Genomic DNA, 15,796 nt, shown 5'->3' with positions numbered 1-15,796 from the left:
GCTTTGTAGAGGTCTGATCGGACTTGAAGTAGGTATGAAGCTGGCAGTTTTCTTTTTTAAAACCACTGAATAAAAATTTATTCCAAATAGATTAATGAAGAAAAGCAGATGTTTTAGTACAGAAGATTCTACAATTTCCACCAAGTGCTACTGATTACAGCTTAATCTCTGATCTTCATAAAATACTCCAAATCCCTTCCTCTTATTAGAGCAACATAATACACGTGTTTATCATCAATGAAGAGCATGCTCAAGACATTCAATAATAATAAAATCTTTCTTGTATAGATCAGCTTTCTTATAAAAATGAGACAGATAGGGAACCAAGTTTTCACATCTTACGAAAGGAACTATCAGCAACAAATATGTACTCATAATAATTCCTTTCCATTTTTAGCTAATAACAGAATGTCTAAGCAAACTATTATTTTAGGTCAATCTTTACATAATTCAGTATATCTGGTTTCAGCATCCTGGAGCTTTCTATTATTTACTAATACATAATTGAATCAAAGTTCTTCATTTTTATTCTCTTTCCTCAAAAATATTATTTTGCAGTAGCTGCAAAATGAAATTCTGCTCTGCTAGGGTCTTCAGTTGCCTCCACTGTGGTGGTCTGCTTTGCCATCTACCTGCTTACTTTTCCCTAAACTGGTTTGCAAATGTATTTGTTCTCTGCAGTGTGTGCTAAAATTTTAGAATGGTAAGTGACAGTACCTGGGTCTCTGAAATCGTGGCCAATTATGCTGTGCCTTTTGCCAAAGTTTAAATATAGGTTGTTTCAATTTTCTCTGACTGCAGAGGCAAGTAATAGTAGCCTTCAGTCGCGTATTGGTCTCCCAGAACAGAAGACAGTCATACCTCTTGTGGTCGTATCAGCCCTGACTTTCATCTGTCTGGTGATTCTTGTTGGTATTCTCATATATTGGAGGTAAGATTATAAATGCATTTATATTGGTGTTATTTGTGTTCATAACCTGTTGGGTTTTACACCTTTCCTGTGCTGTCCTGGATGACGATTCCGTGATACAATTCATTTTCATGTACTTGCACGCTTTAGCATCATAGGTTAATAGCCTAAACTACCGTATTTTTTGCTCTATAAGACTCACTTTTTCCCTCCTAAAAAGTAAGGGGAAATGTGTGTGCATCTTATGGAGCGAATACAGACTGTGCAGCTATCCCAGAAGCCAGAACAGCAAGAGGGATCACTGCTTTTGCTGCGCAGCAATCCCTCTTGCTGTTCTGGCTTCTGGGATTCAGAATATTTTTTTCTTGTTTTCCTCCTCCCAAAACTAGGTGCGTCTTATGGTCTGGTGCGTCTTATAGAGCAAAAAATACGGTAGATGGTGCTGTCAGAGAAGCTGCTTCCAACAAAGAATAATATAAAACTTTGCTGAATATTGAAATGCCACAATCTCCAGTGAGGTGCATAGTGGCTAGCACTCTCATGGCTAAGTAGCAGGTTGTGTATGATAAGGGGGCAAGTGTCTGACACTTTCCTGTGCATGCTTCCATCTCTTTGCACCATGCTTCAAGAGTGTTTATGTTGACACAATTATAGATAACACAACAGCAGCAAAAAAATATCCCTTTAGGAGGTAAGTCTTTCCCAATACTGTCTCTCCCCACCATATCCCATTGATTACCTTTAGAGCCCAATGTGTGCACAGAGAATATGAATAGGAGCTATGGCCACAAGAACTTCCTGGTTTTGCACCTACATTTGCACAGTAACATAAAGCCATTTGTTGCTATGGCAATTACTACCAGTAGAGAAGTGCATTAGGACTAATGCACTCTTTTAATATTGGTGCAGTCTTTTGTTGGCATCAAAACCTGGCACCCTGGGCAGATGCCCAGGGCTTAACACCCATTAGTGCTAACTCCAGTTTATCCATCCTTTCCTCCAGTTGCAGGCTTACCTGGTGGCTGCTTCTGACTCTAGAAGCTGAGCGTCATGTTACATTTCCTATACAGTGGTACCTCGGGTTAAGTACTTAATTCGTTCCGGAGGTCCGTTCCTAATCTGAAACTGTTCTTAACCTGAAGCACCACTTTAGCTAATGGGGCCTACCGCTGCCGTCCCGCGATTTCTGTTCTCATCCTGAGGTAAAGTTCTTAACCTGAGGTACTAGTTCTGGGTTAGCGAAGCCTGTAACCTGAAGCATCTGTAACCTGAAGTGTATGTAACCCGAGGTACCACTGTAATATTCAAGAGCACCCAAAGTTGCTATGTTATGTTGGAAATTTAACATAGTGGTTGGCTTCTCAGAACATATTTCTGCTATCAGGTAAGACTATGGCCACAGGGGGCACTCACAAACTGCCCATGGTTGGTATGCAGAACCAAAAGAAATAATGTTTTGCACTACAGTCCCTGAACTGTCCCCCTAATCCATAGTATTAGGCTTTATGAAATAGTTTTCAGCCTTGGAATCAAGCAGAGTTGTGCCATATAAGAGAAGTATGTTAGTGCTATATCTCCCCTCTTTTTCCCCCTTTGCAGTTTTATTTTAAAAATAACATCTTTTACCTCTGAATAATGGGGTAGCAGTTTGAAAGCACGTCAAAGTGCAAGTAGATAAATAGGTACCGCTCCGGCGGGAAGGTAAACAGCATTTCCATGCGCTGCTCTGGTTTTGCCAGAAGCACCTTAGTCATGCTGGCCACATGACCCGGAAGCTGTACGCCGACTCCCTTGGCCAATAAAGTGAAATGAGTGCCGCAGCCCCAGAGTCGGTCACGGCTGGACCTAATGGTCAGGGGTCCCTTTACCTTTACCTAATGGGGTGAGTACTAGTTTATGCATAAAGCGTCATCTCTTTATTGTTGAAACATCAAGTAATAACTTGCAGGCGTGAAAGATCTGTCACAGATTTAACACCACAGATTGAGCTTACATATAACCTAATAGCACGGTCTCCCTCTGGAGGTTGTTGACTCTCCTTCCTCGGAGGTTTTTAAGCAGAGGTTGGATGGCCATTGGTCACTGCAGGTGGCTGGACTAGATGAGCCTTGTGGTCCCTTCCAAATCTACAATTCTATGATATTAATATATAGTAATTTAACAATTAATAATAGTCAGTTCACACATTCAGCTGTTGATTGTGTACATACATGCGCAAACCAGCCCACTGAAGAGAAATATCCAAATAGCTGAGCATTTTCAATAAGTGTCCAACCAAGTCAGGCACAATGTGCACTTAATAAGGTAGTCATTTCCATTGATTTAAACGGGTCTACAATGAGTATGGCTTTGTAGAATGCAGCCCTTTATTTTTTTTTAGTTTACATTTCCTGTACATTTGTTCTGGGTTTTAAATGGAGATTTATAGCTAACCATCTTCATTTTGTTGACAAGCTTCTCTGAAGCTTTGTAGCATTTTACATGACTGTTCATATTCATCTTCCAAGAGGTTTTATCTTTTGGGACTAAATGGTATTTGAAATCTTTCCTGTTTAAGAAGAAAATATTGCCATACACTTTAAAGCCAGGATTGCATGCTGTAGTTTTAGTAATCCTACATGTGTTCTGATCCTTGTTCTTTTCAGATGACATTGTGTTCATTTTGTTCTGTTTTCCCCAAAAAGATATGCCGTTTTGCAACCTTCATGTTTCAAAATAAAACAGATATCCCATTAATGGTAATATCTCTTAGATGTTAAATTTAATCCCTCATGTCTTTTCAGTGTACTACAAAATAGAATTTGTAGCTCTCTCTTTTTTGTTAATCTGAAAGAGGAATTGCATTGGCCACAAGAGGTCACTAACATTTTTTTTTTGCAATTTCTGTGATATAAGAACTAAATATAATTTAAGGAGATTACTCACTCTTACCACAGTTTCAAAGTCTGGGAGATGCAATATTTCTTTTTGAATTATTGGTCATGAATCTGTAAGAATGTAAAATACAATACATTGAACCATATTGTAAATTATTTTCTTTTTTGGCAGTTTACATTTGTATTTGTATAAGTTTATTTCTGCCTTCCTCTGAGCTGGTTCATACATTACATGCCTTCCACAGTATCACAAGAATGCATGCTACAGGTTTCATATACAATCACATTTACAGAATAAGTGCTGGATTCTCCCTCATCTCCCCAACAACAGTAATATGTTTTGCTACCTGTCTCTCGCAGTTGCTCCATGCACTAATTATAAGTGATGGATGACACTGCAAAGGCTCAGTGTACAGAAGATTGCAGCCTTACTTGAGAGTAAGTTCCATTGAAATCAGTGGGACTAATTTATAGGTAAAAAATTGTCAGGTTTCAAGAATACTACATAGAACACGAAGGAGCCTGTTGACGTAACCTTGGCACATGTCATGTGTGAAAATGAAATTTGTATTAACACGTAGATCCATGCAAAACACACATGTGTGCTATAACAATAAACCTGGTTTTAAAAATACATTTTGCAATCTGTCAGCAACATAAAATTAGCTTTATAAGAAAATGTTTTGCACTTTGTTTTCATTCTTTGCTGCCTTAATACAAAGTCAGGATTGAAATGATGCCCCCATTTTTTCAGTTTAAAAACGTCATGGGGTTAAACATTCATATAGTCTTGCTTGGTGGTGTGACCTTTTTTAATGGGCTCTCTTATGGTAAGTTGACTGTTTATCATATCCTGATGTAATAATACTGAATATTTGTAGATCAGTATCAGTTGGTTAAAGCACTTCATGTGTATTATCAAATTTTAACCCTTACAGTAATACTGTAATGTAATTCAATATCTTATTGATGGCAGCCAAGAAATTATATGGCCCACATTTCAGTGGGAATACTGAAATCCAGGGGTAGGAAACCACTGACCCATGAGCCAAATTTGGCCAAGCACAGGTCCCAAGGCATGCCCACCTGCCCCACAGGTGACATTAGATGATGTGGTGCAGTTAGAGATGAAGCTACACAGCTGAGTTCCATACAGGGAACTCAATCACAAAGCTGAAGTCAGGCTTGTATTGCCCAACACCTGATAAATGATGACATTAAGCCTGCTGATCAGCAGCACTTCAAAAGCAGTGCGCAGAGCTCTCTGCAAGTCCTGTGTGGTGTTTTAATGATCATTTGACATCATTGACATCAGGTGATTAGTAGGTGAGCATCCCCACCCACCATTCAGACTTGGGACATTAGCAGGTAGGGACCTCCAGATGTTTTAAGACTGCAGTTCCCATTATCCCTGACCACTGGCCCTGCTAGCTAGGGATCATGGGAGTTGTAGGCCAAAAACATCTGGAGGGCCAAGTTTGAGGAAGCCTGGGTTAGGATATAGTCCACTTGCCAAATCAGGTTCCCCACTCCTGCTCAGATCCTGTTGAGTTATTCATTCCAAATGCATTAAGTATGTGGCTTTCTAGTGAACAGAATTTGTAAATTTGGTTTGAAGAAAACATTCTGGAAAGTCCTCTCAACCTTGACAAGTACCATAACAATTACCGTGTCTGCTAAAAAGGTTTAATGTGGCAAAAACATTTGCAGCCAGGTGCAGAGGTTGGATTGAGAAAGTTGCAGTTGTGTACATCTGTTTAAGCTGATTACAGCAAAAGAAAAATTTGGGACTTCTGAAACCACCTCCTTGATCATTTAAATAATATTTGCAATGCACTTAAGCTGCTATATATGTACTTTTATTGCTTTTTTTATTAGCATAGCAGGGCAGTAATTTATCAGGTTATTTCCTTTATGCCATGGCATGAAGACTGTTGAAGCAAAGCCAAAGGAACAATGACTTTCAGTCTGATCTAAGTTGTTAAAGTAAGCAATAGTTATATATTCAAATCAAACTACAGCAGCTTATAAAGCTAAGTGTTTCATTTAATTGATTTGTGGGTCAGCCTAAAAGTTCCACAAAATGGCAAAGAAAGCAAAAAAGGAAATTTAGGTACTGTTGGCATAAAGTAGAAAGTGATAAATGTAACATTATACTTCTGTCCTCCGCCCCTCATGCAGCTACCTCATTTTAAAGTTAATCAATTGTGAATAATACTTCAAACAAAGCAAATGACCCATATAAAGTGTTATTAGCAAGCTTAATTATCTGAAGATAGTTTTTTTTAATTAAAAAAATGCTGCATTGTGTAAAGCTGAAGATGATTATTACAGTCTTTTGAGTTGCTTATAGTAGTCTCTTACCAGATGTCGTTCTTATTATCTTCACATCTGGAGAATGAAAGAGGATTCAACTAATATTGTGATGCTCAGTAAATATTTTGATTCCAAAACCTCACTCCCTTCATTGGTTAACATTTACATACTGCACACTTTGCAATGTAGCAACTTATGTGGATGAGATATACCACAGTAGAGTGGACTGGGGCTTAATTATCCTTTCCCACTACAAGCTTCCATATTTTCCTCTTCATAACTTTCTGCTTTTTCATTCAAATTTGATGTCTCTGGGGAAGCTGGTTTCTCACAGTGGTATAAAAAGGTGTATGCTAGCAGCTACAATATTAAAGAGAACAATTGCCTAGCACTTGAATCGATACCACTGAAACCTGGTATGACATAAACAGTTATACCTGCTTCAGATTTGCACCTTTGAATACTTCACTATGACAGATGCCTGCTATATCTTCTGCATCTTCTTCAGGTAAAAACCATTCAAATTAGGAATGACTGTACCATTTATTCATATAATGAACTGAAGGGCATGATCCAGCCAAAGCTGCATACTTTGGGGGCTCATCATTTTCTGTGTCTAGTTAACTGGTTAATTTCAGAACTGTTTTATCTGCTTTTACTTGTATTTTTATTCTTGTATATACACCATATACCATTTTGGTAATTTTTAATGATTGGAGGTTTATAAATACAGTTTTCCAAATAAATAAAAATAATAACCTCTCAATAAAATCAAGGAGACCTACATGGTTGCAACTTTCCCCAAGTGCTATTACCCTGAGATGCAAGAAAGTCCACAATGATTATTTAGCTATTAGTAGATGTAAGCAGGTAATACTTTTCAAGTGTTTCTGTAACATTAAAAAAAAGAGCTTTGGAAACAGTTCTAAGAAGGCGTCTCAGAATGCTTTAGGTAGCTAATATGTATCCCTTTTAAATGTTTCTTTCTTTCTTTTAGGAAATGTTTCCAAACAGCACACTTTTATTTAGAAGATAACACATCCCCTCGTGTGATATCTACTCCTCCAGCACCAGTCTTCCCTGTGTCAGGTAATTTGGTTAAGTGTATAGTTAATCCCACCCACCCAATGAGTTTATCGTGCATGAATCTTTTAGTAATGGTAAATGAATGATTATTTCTCTTACCAGAAGGAGGATATGTCAGAAGCTATGGTCCATGTAGATGGACAACCAGTGCTCTTAGCTATTGGCATTGGTCTTTGGTTGTGTTCTATGTTTGGGCATTTGGGGGTGGGGGAGTCAACCCCAGATCCCCAGCTTTCGTTTATTTTTTTTAAGTGTAAACATCTGGCATTTGTAGAGCCTAAGATGTGTACAGTTACTGTTCTCCTTTTTATGAGACATCTAAAGAAGCCATAGGGATGCAGGTAGCGCTGTGGTCTAAACCACAGAGCCTAGGGCTTCCTGATCAGAAGGTTGGCGGTTCGAATCCCCGCGACGGGGTGAGCTCCCGTTGCTCTGTCCCTGCTCCTGCCAACCTAGCAGTTTGAAAGCACGTCAAAGTGCAAGTAGATAAATAGGTCTACCTTCACTGGTGGGGAAGTAAATGGCGTTTCCATGCGCTGCTCTGGTTTGCCAGAAGCAGCTTAGTCATGCTGACCACATGACCCGGAAGCTGTCTGCGGACAAACACCGGCTCTCTCGGCCAGTAAAGCTAGATGAGTGCCGCAACCCCAGAGTTGTCCGTGACTGGATTTACGTTCAGGAGTCCCTTTACCTTTAAAGAAGCCATAATGACTTCATGGGCAGTTATCTGATGAGCTGAGACTTTTAAATGACCGGTAAAGAAGTTGGAATGAGAGACTTTTAACCGTTGCTATGATAGTACTCACCAGTAAGGAGTACCGTGACGTGTGTGTGTGTGTACACATGTGTGTGTGTGTACTGGCATCCATGGCGCTTTTATCAAGCTACATCACAAGTGTCAAAAGCCAAGGTAAAGAGGCACACCTTCAGCATTGCCAAAAGCTGTATAATGAAGGTGCCAGCTGCATTGGATATGGCAAATATTTCAGAGACTAGTTAAAATGGTGGTGGTGAATGGTATATTCAACACTGAGCTCTTTGGATATAAATGCAGCAGATACAGAAGTAAATAAATAGGCTTTCACCTATTGTGTTGTCCACTATGGCTGTTCACTCATGCTGTGTCTGCACTATAGATTTAAAGCACTATAGGTTTAAAGTCATGGAATTGCCCAAAGAATCATGAGAACCATAGTTAAGGATGCTGAACTCACAGCATTCTTAACAAGCTGCCACTCCCAGGTTTCTCGATGGTATAAGAATGCTTTAAGTGCACAGTGTAGATGTGACCTCTGTGAGATGTGATTCATCTTAAACCAATGCTTCTGTCCTCGTTATTTTGCAATGGCACAGAACAAAGCTAGAAAAAATACATAGTCAATCAACACATAGTTCTGAGTCATGTGCAGAGTTCCAGATGAACCAAGCTTCTCTGTAACAACATGCATAGGATTTCAGCCTAATTTGATTTGAAAGCACAGTTGTAACAACCGTGTCCTTCTCCAAAGTTTGAAGTTAGTGTTACCCATTTGCACAATTTTATGTAAGCTTGAATAGCTAATTCAATTTGTGCATTCAGATCCATTCAAGTAAAAAGAACAGATGGATCCCAATACAAATTAACGAATTATTGGTAACTGAAGCCTAAGAAATAATAGGTGTCGTAGATGATTAAACACCTGCTGATGGAAGCTTATGCAGCTTGCCTGACATTTCCTCATCACATGAAGCACTTTGGAAATTCCATAGTGTGAAATAATAAGATACCTGTTTAGATGATACTGAAGCTTCATCTTGCTCATCTGTGCCTAACCATGGCCCTCCAGGAGCCCCCAGACAGCCCAATTCTGCATGAATAATCAGTAGAATTCCTTTGAAAATACTTTTGAGGAAATGTATTGTGTTCCAGAGGCAAAGGTGCTTGATACAGTGTGACCTTCACCAGTTAATCAGTGCATATGTTTACTACTTCAACCTGTTTTGAGTAGAACATTTTCAGGTTCTGTACGAGACTGTGTCTATTTGAGATTATACTTAATGCATGTTTTCTGTACCTAAAACGAATTGTGTTCTAAAATATAAAATGATGTCCTGAAAGCTCTGGCTGCAGTGTGTGAAAATATGACTCCAATGAGGTTGCCAAGTAAACATGCTACAATCAGGCTGCAAGTTCATTACAGTCAGGGGAACTTCAGTGCACAGTTAAGAGCTCTGAATTCCCCATTGATTTCAATGGCATTTATGAATGCCTGGCTTCCTCTTGATTGGACCAGTAAGTGATCATTATCTCTGGAACAAGGCCTTGATTAAGAATTATATGATTTACTCCTGAAAATCTGCTGATACTTTACAATGCTCAGGATCAACACATGCTGTTCATTTCCAGCCCTACCATTAGGCAGAGTGAGGTGGCTGCCTTAAGCAGCTGGTTACAGGTGTCAAGAAAGGAAAGGAAATTGTTAGTTATTTTAATATGGTGCTATTGTACTTTTGGTGCCAGGGGGAGAGAGGTGCTTGTGGGATTTTATGTCTCAGGTGCCAAACCAACTGCCCCCTCCTTGGGTATTATGCACGTTGACTTGTGGGGAAGAGAACACTGTTCCTTACAGTAAAATATGCATATGTACATACATGCTTACAATGAAAAATAATTTGAATGTGTGATCTTCTCATGGCACTGGGTAGAGTTTTCATCAGAAAACCAGCCTGCAAGTGAAGCCAATATAACCATGGGGCACCACCTTAAGGTCCATAAATAGCAACACCCTGGTGATCCCGGGCCCTAAGGAAGTTAGATTAGCCTCAATCAGAGCCAGAGCCTTTTCAACATTGGCTCCGGCCTGGTGGAACGCTCTGTCTCATGAGACCAGGGCCCTGCAGGATCTGATCTCTTTTCACAGGGCCTGTAAGAGTTGTTCCACCTGGCCTTTGGCTTGGAGTCAATTTGATTCCCTCCCCCTCTTTCTTTTTCCCTCTCTCCTCCCGTGATGAGGCTGCATTTTAATGTTTTGATGTTTTACTGTTGTATTTTAATCTTATTTTTAAGTTGTATTTAAATCAACTTGTTTTTATTATTGGTTGTTAGCCGCCCTGAGCCCAGCCTTGGCTGGGGAGGGTGGGGTATAAATAAAATTTATTATTATTGTTATTATTATTAAGTTCAATTCAATCCATTGGTATTCCTAGAAATTCTCTTTCGATATCAGTTGTTATGGAGCTTCCTGTGATGGACATTTTGAATTTTCCTCAGTGTCCTATCAGTTCTCTAGTAGCTAAATAGACAAAATGAAATGGAACTTTGCAAAGCCAATGTGAGACTGCGGGATAACTTGAGAACAATCAGGATTTATCCCCACACTGTAGTGCATATAAAGGCATGGTTGTTGTCGTTTTGTTTGGGGGTTGACGACCTCCTTATCTTTCTGCACCTTTTAAGAGAGGCATCTTGGCTATGCATATATGTGAAGGGGGAAAAAACTTAACACAGCTGGAAGGGGGAGATGAAGGGCACCCAGCAGCCTTCATTCATAACAAGGTTTTCAACTAATATAAGCAATCCTTCTTAAGAGTGCTCCCGGATGGAGGATTCTTTGAGTATTTGACCTGCTGCATCATCTCAGCCAATACCTTCACCCTCTGCAATGACTGTATGGCTCCAGATGAAAAATGAAAAATGATACATCACTGAGCCAAGAGGGCTAGCAGTCCAAAAACAGAATAGCAATTCACAGCAGGGTTGTGAGTAGACCAAAGTACAACATTCCACCCACAACTATATTTCTATTTCTGGTATCTCACACTTCCAGCTCTGTTCTTAGTTGTGTGAAGCAAGATTGTGGGACACTACCATGTGCTGAATTAATAAGAATACTTGAATATTTTGCATGTTTTACTCTGCCATAATACAGTTGGGAGAAATACAGAAATGTTGTCTACTGCATGGTTTTGAATTATATTTCTCTCTCTCCCCCCTCTGCTCTCTCAAAATTCATCTTTAAGATGATGTTGGAGCAATCCCAACAAAGCAGTTTCCAAAACACGTTGCAGACTTGCATACCAGTAATGGGTTTGCTGAAGAATTTGAGGTATGAAATATTTTCCTATTAAAATGAGAATCTGGTACATGTTTTGAACATTCCGTTATAATTACAGGTGTTCATGTGACTGTGATAGTAGAAGTTCCATGTGATTGGTAGAGGAAATATGCACTAATATTTTTGGAAGCTACTTCTTTCACCCCCGTCAGATTTTATGCATGACCACATAGTGTATCATGTGCACAGATAGGATTGTTGAGTATATGTTCTTCAGAACATGGCTTTCTCATGTGTGGCTATGAAAAGGGGAGACCCAAACTTTCAATGTACGTGAGCGCCATTTGTGTAGCTGACAGTGGGGAACCCCTACACATTAAGAGCTTCAGAAGTGCAGTAACTCAGGGACATATATCAAGCAATAAACAGATGAACTAGCCAAAGAAGTGCAAGGAATTATGTGTGGCTTACATTTTCTGTTCGGTGTGTGAACTCCTAAAGCTCTCTTCTGGTAAATTCTAAGGCTCTATAATCTGCAACTCAACATATGCATCTCACGTCAGGAGATACTGAGTTCCCACTTCACACATTATACAATAATTACAAAAGCAGAAAATGCAAGCCATTTTCTTTTTACACTTGTGTATAAAATTTGAACGTGTTCTAAATATAGATGGAATACATCTTCTGAACAGGCCCTTGATCAAAATGGAATGGTTAAGTTTTTCACTAATTTGACAAATTCAGAAAGATATTGGGGAAACTGTTCAACGCTGATTGTGAGACTTTAATCATGTTTTCAGTTTGTTTGGTTGGTTTGTTTGACAGTGCCACTGGCCCAAAGATAATTGAATGTGATAACTCTGTGATTAATACATGATGGATATAGTGCTATAAGAAAGTGTTAAAAGTAATTTCATTTAACACCTAATTTCTGTGCCTTGCATCACTAAAACCGAACTTAACTTCATTTGCAATTCATATATTTTAGCTCTTTTGTGCATGATTGAATAATTGCATGTTTCCAATGGGGGAAGTTATCATTATTAATAGTTTTATTTGTAAAACAAATAAGTTGGTTGTGTCCACAAACCACTTTTTGTGGATTATAATACTAAAACAATCTATGGTTAATTATTGGCAGCCTGTGTATTGAATCAGCCATTCTGATTCATTACAGTCAGTGGGTGGCTTGCTATTTACCTCAGTGGCAGGTAAATTATCTCTCTAGTCACTGAAATTATATTTCTATTTTAATTTCTTTTACTTGCATGCTGTAAATTAGATATACTCAGCTGTGTCCTATTATGAATGTGTATATATGTGTATATTTATCTCATAGCCATGATTGCTTTCCATTGTATTTGTACTATATAAACATTTACTCATTTGTTGTGTGCTGTGGAATTTATTTTTACCTTTTTTTGCATTCATTTCTTCATTAGACACTGAAAGAGTTTTACCAGGTAAGGAATTCTTTCAACATACCTTAATTTAGAAAAGACATAGTTGCAACATGCATTGTATATTTTGTGGGGTGGGGCCATGCACACAAATAGATTTGTGTATTCAACAGGATGTTCTCGCTTTCTATTTTCAGGAAATTCAGAGCTGCACAGTTGATCTGGGCATCACTTCAGACAGCTCTAATCATCCGGACAACAAGAATAAGAATAGATACATAAATATTGTTGCCTGTAAGTAACTGCATACATCTGGGGCAACCCAGCCAGGTGTGTGGGGTATACCGTATTTTTCGCTCTATAAGACGCACCAGACCATGAGACGCACCTAGTTTTTGGAAGAGGAAAACAAGAAAAAAAATATTCTGAATCTCAGAATCCAGAACAACAATAGGGATTGCTGTGCAGCGAAAGCAGCGATCCCTCTTGCTGTTCTGGCTTCTGGGATAGCTGTGCAGCCTGCATTCGCTCCATAAGACGCACACATATTTCCTCTTACTTTTTAGGAGGGAAAAAGTGAGTCTTATAGAGCAAAAAATACGGTAAATACTCCTCCTCCTCCTCCTCCATTTGTACACATATGTCAAGAGCTTAAATACTTGGTATGTTCCAGAGCCCCTTGAGTGCTCCAGGTATACTGAGTTCTTTCAGATACTATTGAGGGCCCATGAAAATGTAATCAAGGATCTCCTACATTTACAGAGCTTTCCCATCCATTTCAACAATAAGCATGTATCCCTTTGAATGTTCAGAACAGACCCCTATAGTGAAGTGTATAGGGAATCCTTTTCTGAGCCATGATTTATTACAATATCTGTAATAAATCACTAGAATGAAACAAGTGAGTTATAAGGCACAGGTATAACTAAATAAATATACAGTAGTTGTTTTAAGCTGCAGAGGGTGATGAGCTAGAATATTTTGATGCTTTAAAAAAATATTGCTAAGTTTCACCTAACAAGGCCAATGCGAAATATCAAAGAAACATTTTTTTAAGGAAAGGATAAGGGAAGAGACAGTACCTTCATTTTCCAAGTTAATCCCTCTTCAGTTTGACATAATGATGCATTATCTTCTTTAAGAGCCAGAAGTCAGGAAATAAAATCAAGGGTTTACATGAAGATACAAATTTGCTGTTTGGAACTATATCCCAGGATTGGACATTGGTAAACCAGCCAGTGCCTATTGCAGTGCTGGATTTAGGCCAATGCTGGGGTGGGCAGTTCCCCCACATTAGGGTGCTGAGCCGAGGGGAAACAAAATTGAGAAGATCCATAATTGAGAAGAACCATTCTTTGGGTGCTCCAAATTTTGGCCACACATCGGGCGCCATATTACAAAAGTTTACCCCTGCCTGTTATAGAAGGCCTGTGTGCAAATCTCACCCATGCATTCAGTTGCTCCACTCTTCCAAAAGGCCAAACATTCAGAGTATTTGCGCTCAAAACAAGATCTTCTGCATGCATTGTTTTGGCATGAGCGGGCTGGTTGGACATACACATGCACCTCGCATAACAGATACCGCCTGTGTAAGGGTGAAAAAATGGAACCAAAATAAATGGAATAAAACTATATTGAAAACCCGTTTTCCCAATGCAGCCAAGACGTGGGCAAATAGTTACATGTCAAAACCAGATGGGCTTTCAGAATTTCATTTCTGTCCAAATACAGTTGTACCTTAGTTCTCGAACGCCCCAGAACTCGTACGTTTCAGCTCCCGAACAATTGAAAACCAGAAGTGAGTGTTCTGGTTTTTGAACGTTCTTTTGGAAGCTGAATGTCCGACGGGGCTTCCACGGCTTGTGATTGGCTGCAGGAGCTTCCTGCAGCCAATCAGAAGCCATGCTTTGGAAGTCGAACGTTTCGGAAGTCGAATGGACTTCCGGAATGGATTCCTTTCGACTTCCAAGGTACAACTGTATTGCAGATGGTGGCTGGTGCCCGTTGGAACTGGTAGGGTGGAAGGCAGGATAGAACCAGAGCCAATGACAGGCAGAACCAACCCAATATCTGTTGAGTTCTACAACACTGAGAATGAGGAGGAAGCTGACATGCAGTGCCACTCCTGTACTGGAGGGATGTACGGTAAGTGGGAAGGCAGCATGTGGGGACTGAAGCAGCTTCAGCTATCAATGTTGACTTTTAACTTTGGATGTTTACTTTCAAAGAATGAAAACCACTATTCTGAAAGCTGTGTATTCCAATGTTCTTCCTCAATTTAGATGATCATAGCAGAGTTAAACTTGCACAACTTGCAGACAAGGATGGAAAAGTTACTGACTACATTAATGCCAACTACGTAGATGTAAGTTCATCTTCCTATTTCACTGTCCTTTACTGTGAGCTTGTGTTGGGGTTGTTCTTTCAAGCCACTAGAACAGGACTTTGGGTGTAGCAGCAGCAGATGAGAGGGATGTTTTGTTTTCCACCATTGGAACCGAAAGAGAGCAATGCCAGATTGTGGCAATGGGGGGTTGGAGGAGGTAGAATGATGGAGTTCTGTTAAGTTATAGGCTAGGTAGAATGGATCAAGACTGGCTCTAGAAACTGGCCATGCAACCTAGGGCTGATAGGTGTTGGAATCCAACCATAGAATCATAGAATTGTAACGTTGGAAGGGGCCACAAGGGTCATATAATCCAACCTCCTAGGATGCAGGAATCATTCACCCAACATGGGGCTCAAACCTATCACCCTGGGATTAAGAGTCTCATGCTCTACCAACAGAGCTATCCAATCACCAACATCTGGTTGACCACAGCTTGAACCTGTTCACCTTTATGCAGTGCATCTGGAACTCTGGATTTCATTAAGAGTCCCTTGCAATGCAGCCTGTAGCATCCTGAACATTGTTTCACTGGCATCAGCCCTGAAGTTAATGTTAGGACCATAGAATAAAAAAATTATAGAGTTTGAAGGGACCCTGAGGGCCATCTAGTTCAACTCCCTGCAATGCAGGAATCTCAAATACAGGACAGATAGCCCCCCAACCTCTGCTTAAAAACCTCCAAGGAAGGAGCCCCCCTTCCCAACCTCTTGTAGGAATCTGTTCCACTGTCGAACAGCTCTTAATCTCTTCCAGTGACAAGCTACCTTTATGTGAGCTGCTGC

General features: G+C 39.7%; 1 protein-coding gene across 8 annotated transcripts in view; it reads left to right on the top strand.

Annotated features, from left to right (window-relative positions):
• The window catches only part of PTPRZ1 (protein tyrosine phosphatase receptor type Z1), a 111,070-nt gene that overhangs the window by 81,304 nt on the left and 13,970 nt on the right, over positions 1-15,796 (top strand). For 5 of the 8 annotated variants that reach the window (XM_053405604.1, XM_053405603.1, XM_053405608.1 and 2 more), the window contains exons 13-18: positions 802-931; positions 7,100-7,191; positions 11,188-11,273; positions 12,668-12,688; positions 12,823-12,919; positions 14,908-14,990. In XM_053405604.1, the coding sequence (XP_053261579.1) occupies positions 802-931; positions 7,100-7,191; positions 11,188-11,273; positions 12,668-12,688; positions 12,823-12,919; positions 14,908-14,990 (509 nt within the window). The remainder of the gene's footprint in view (positions 1-801; positions 932-7,099; positions 7,192-11,187; positions 11,274-12,667; positions 12,689-12,822; positions 12,920-14,907; positions 14,991-15,796) is intronic. The other 3 variants (XM_053405606.1, XM_053405605.1, XM_053405609.1) reach the window with 1 other exon arrangement.

Source organism: Podarcis raffonei, chromosome 10, assembly GCF_027172205.1.
Source record: "Podarcis raffonei isolate rPodRaf1 chromosome 10, rPodRaf1.pri, whole genome shotgun sequence".
Taxonomy (NCBI): Eukaryota; Metazoa; Chordata; class Lepidosauria; order Squamata; family Lacertidae; genus Podarcis; species Podarcis raffonei.
Note: the sequence above shows the minus strand (reverse complement) of the source record. Positions and strands in the feature narration are given on the sequence as shown.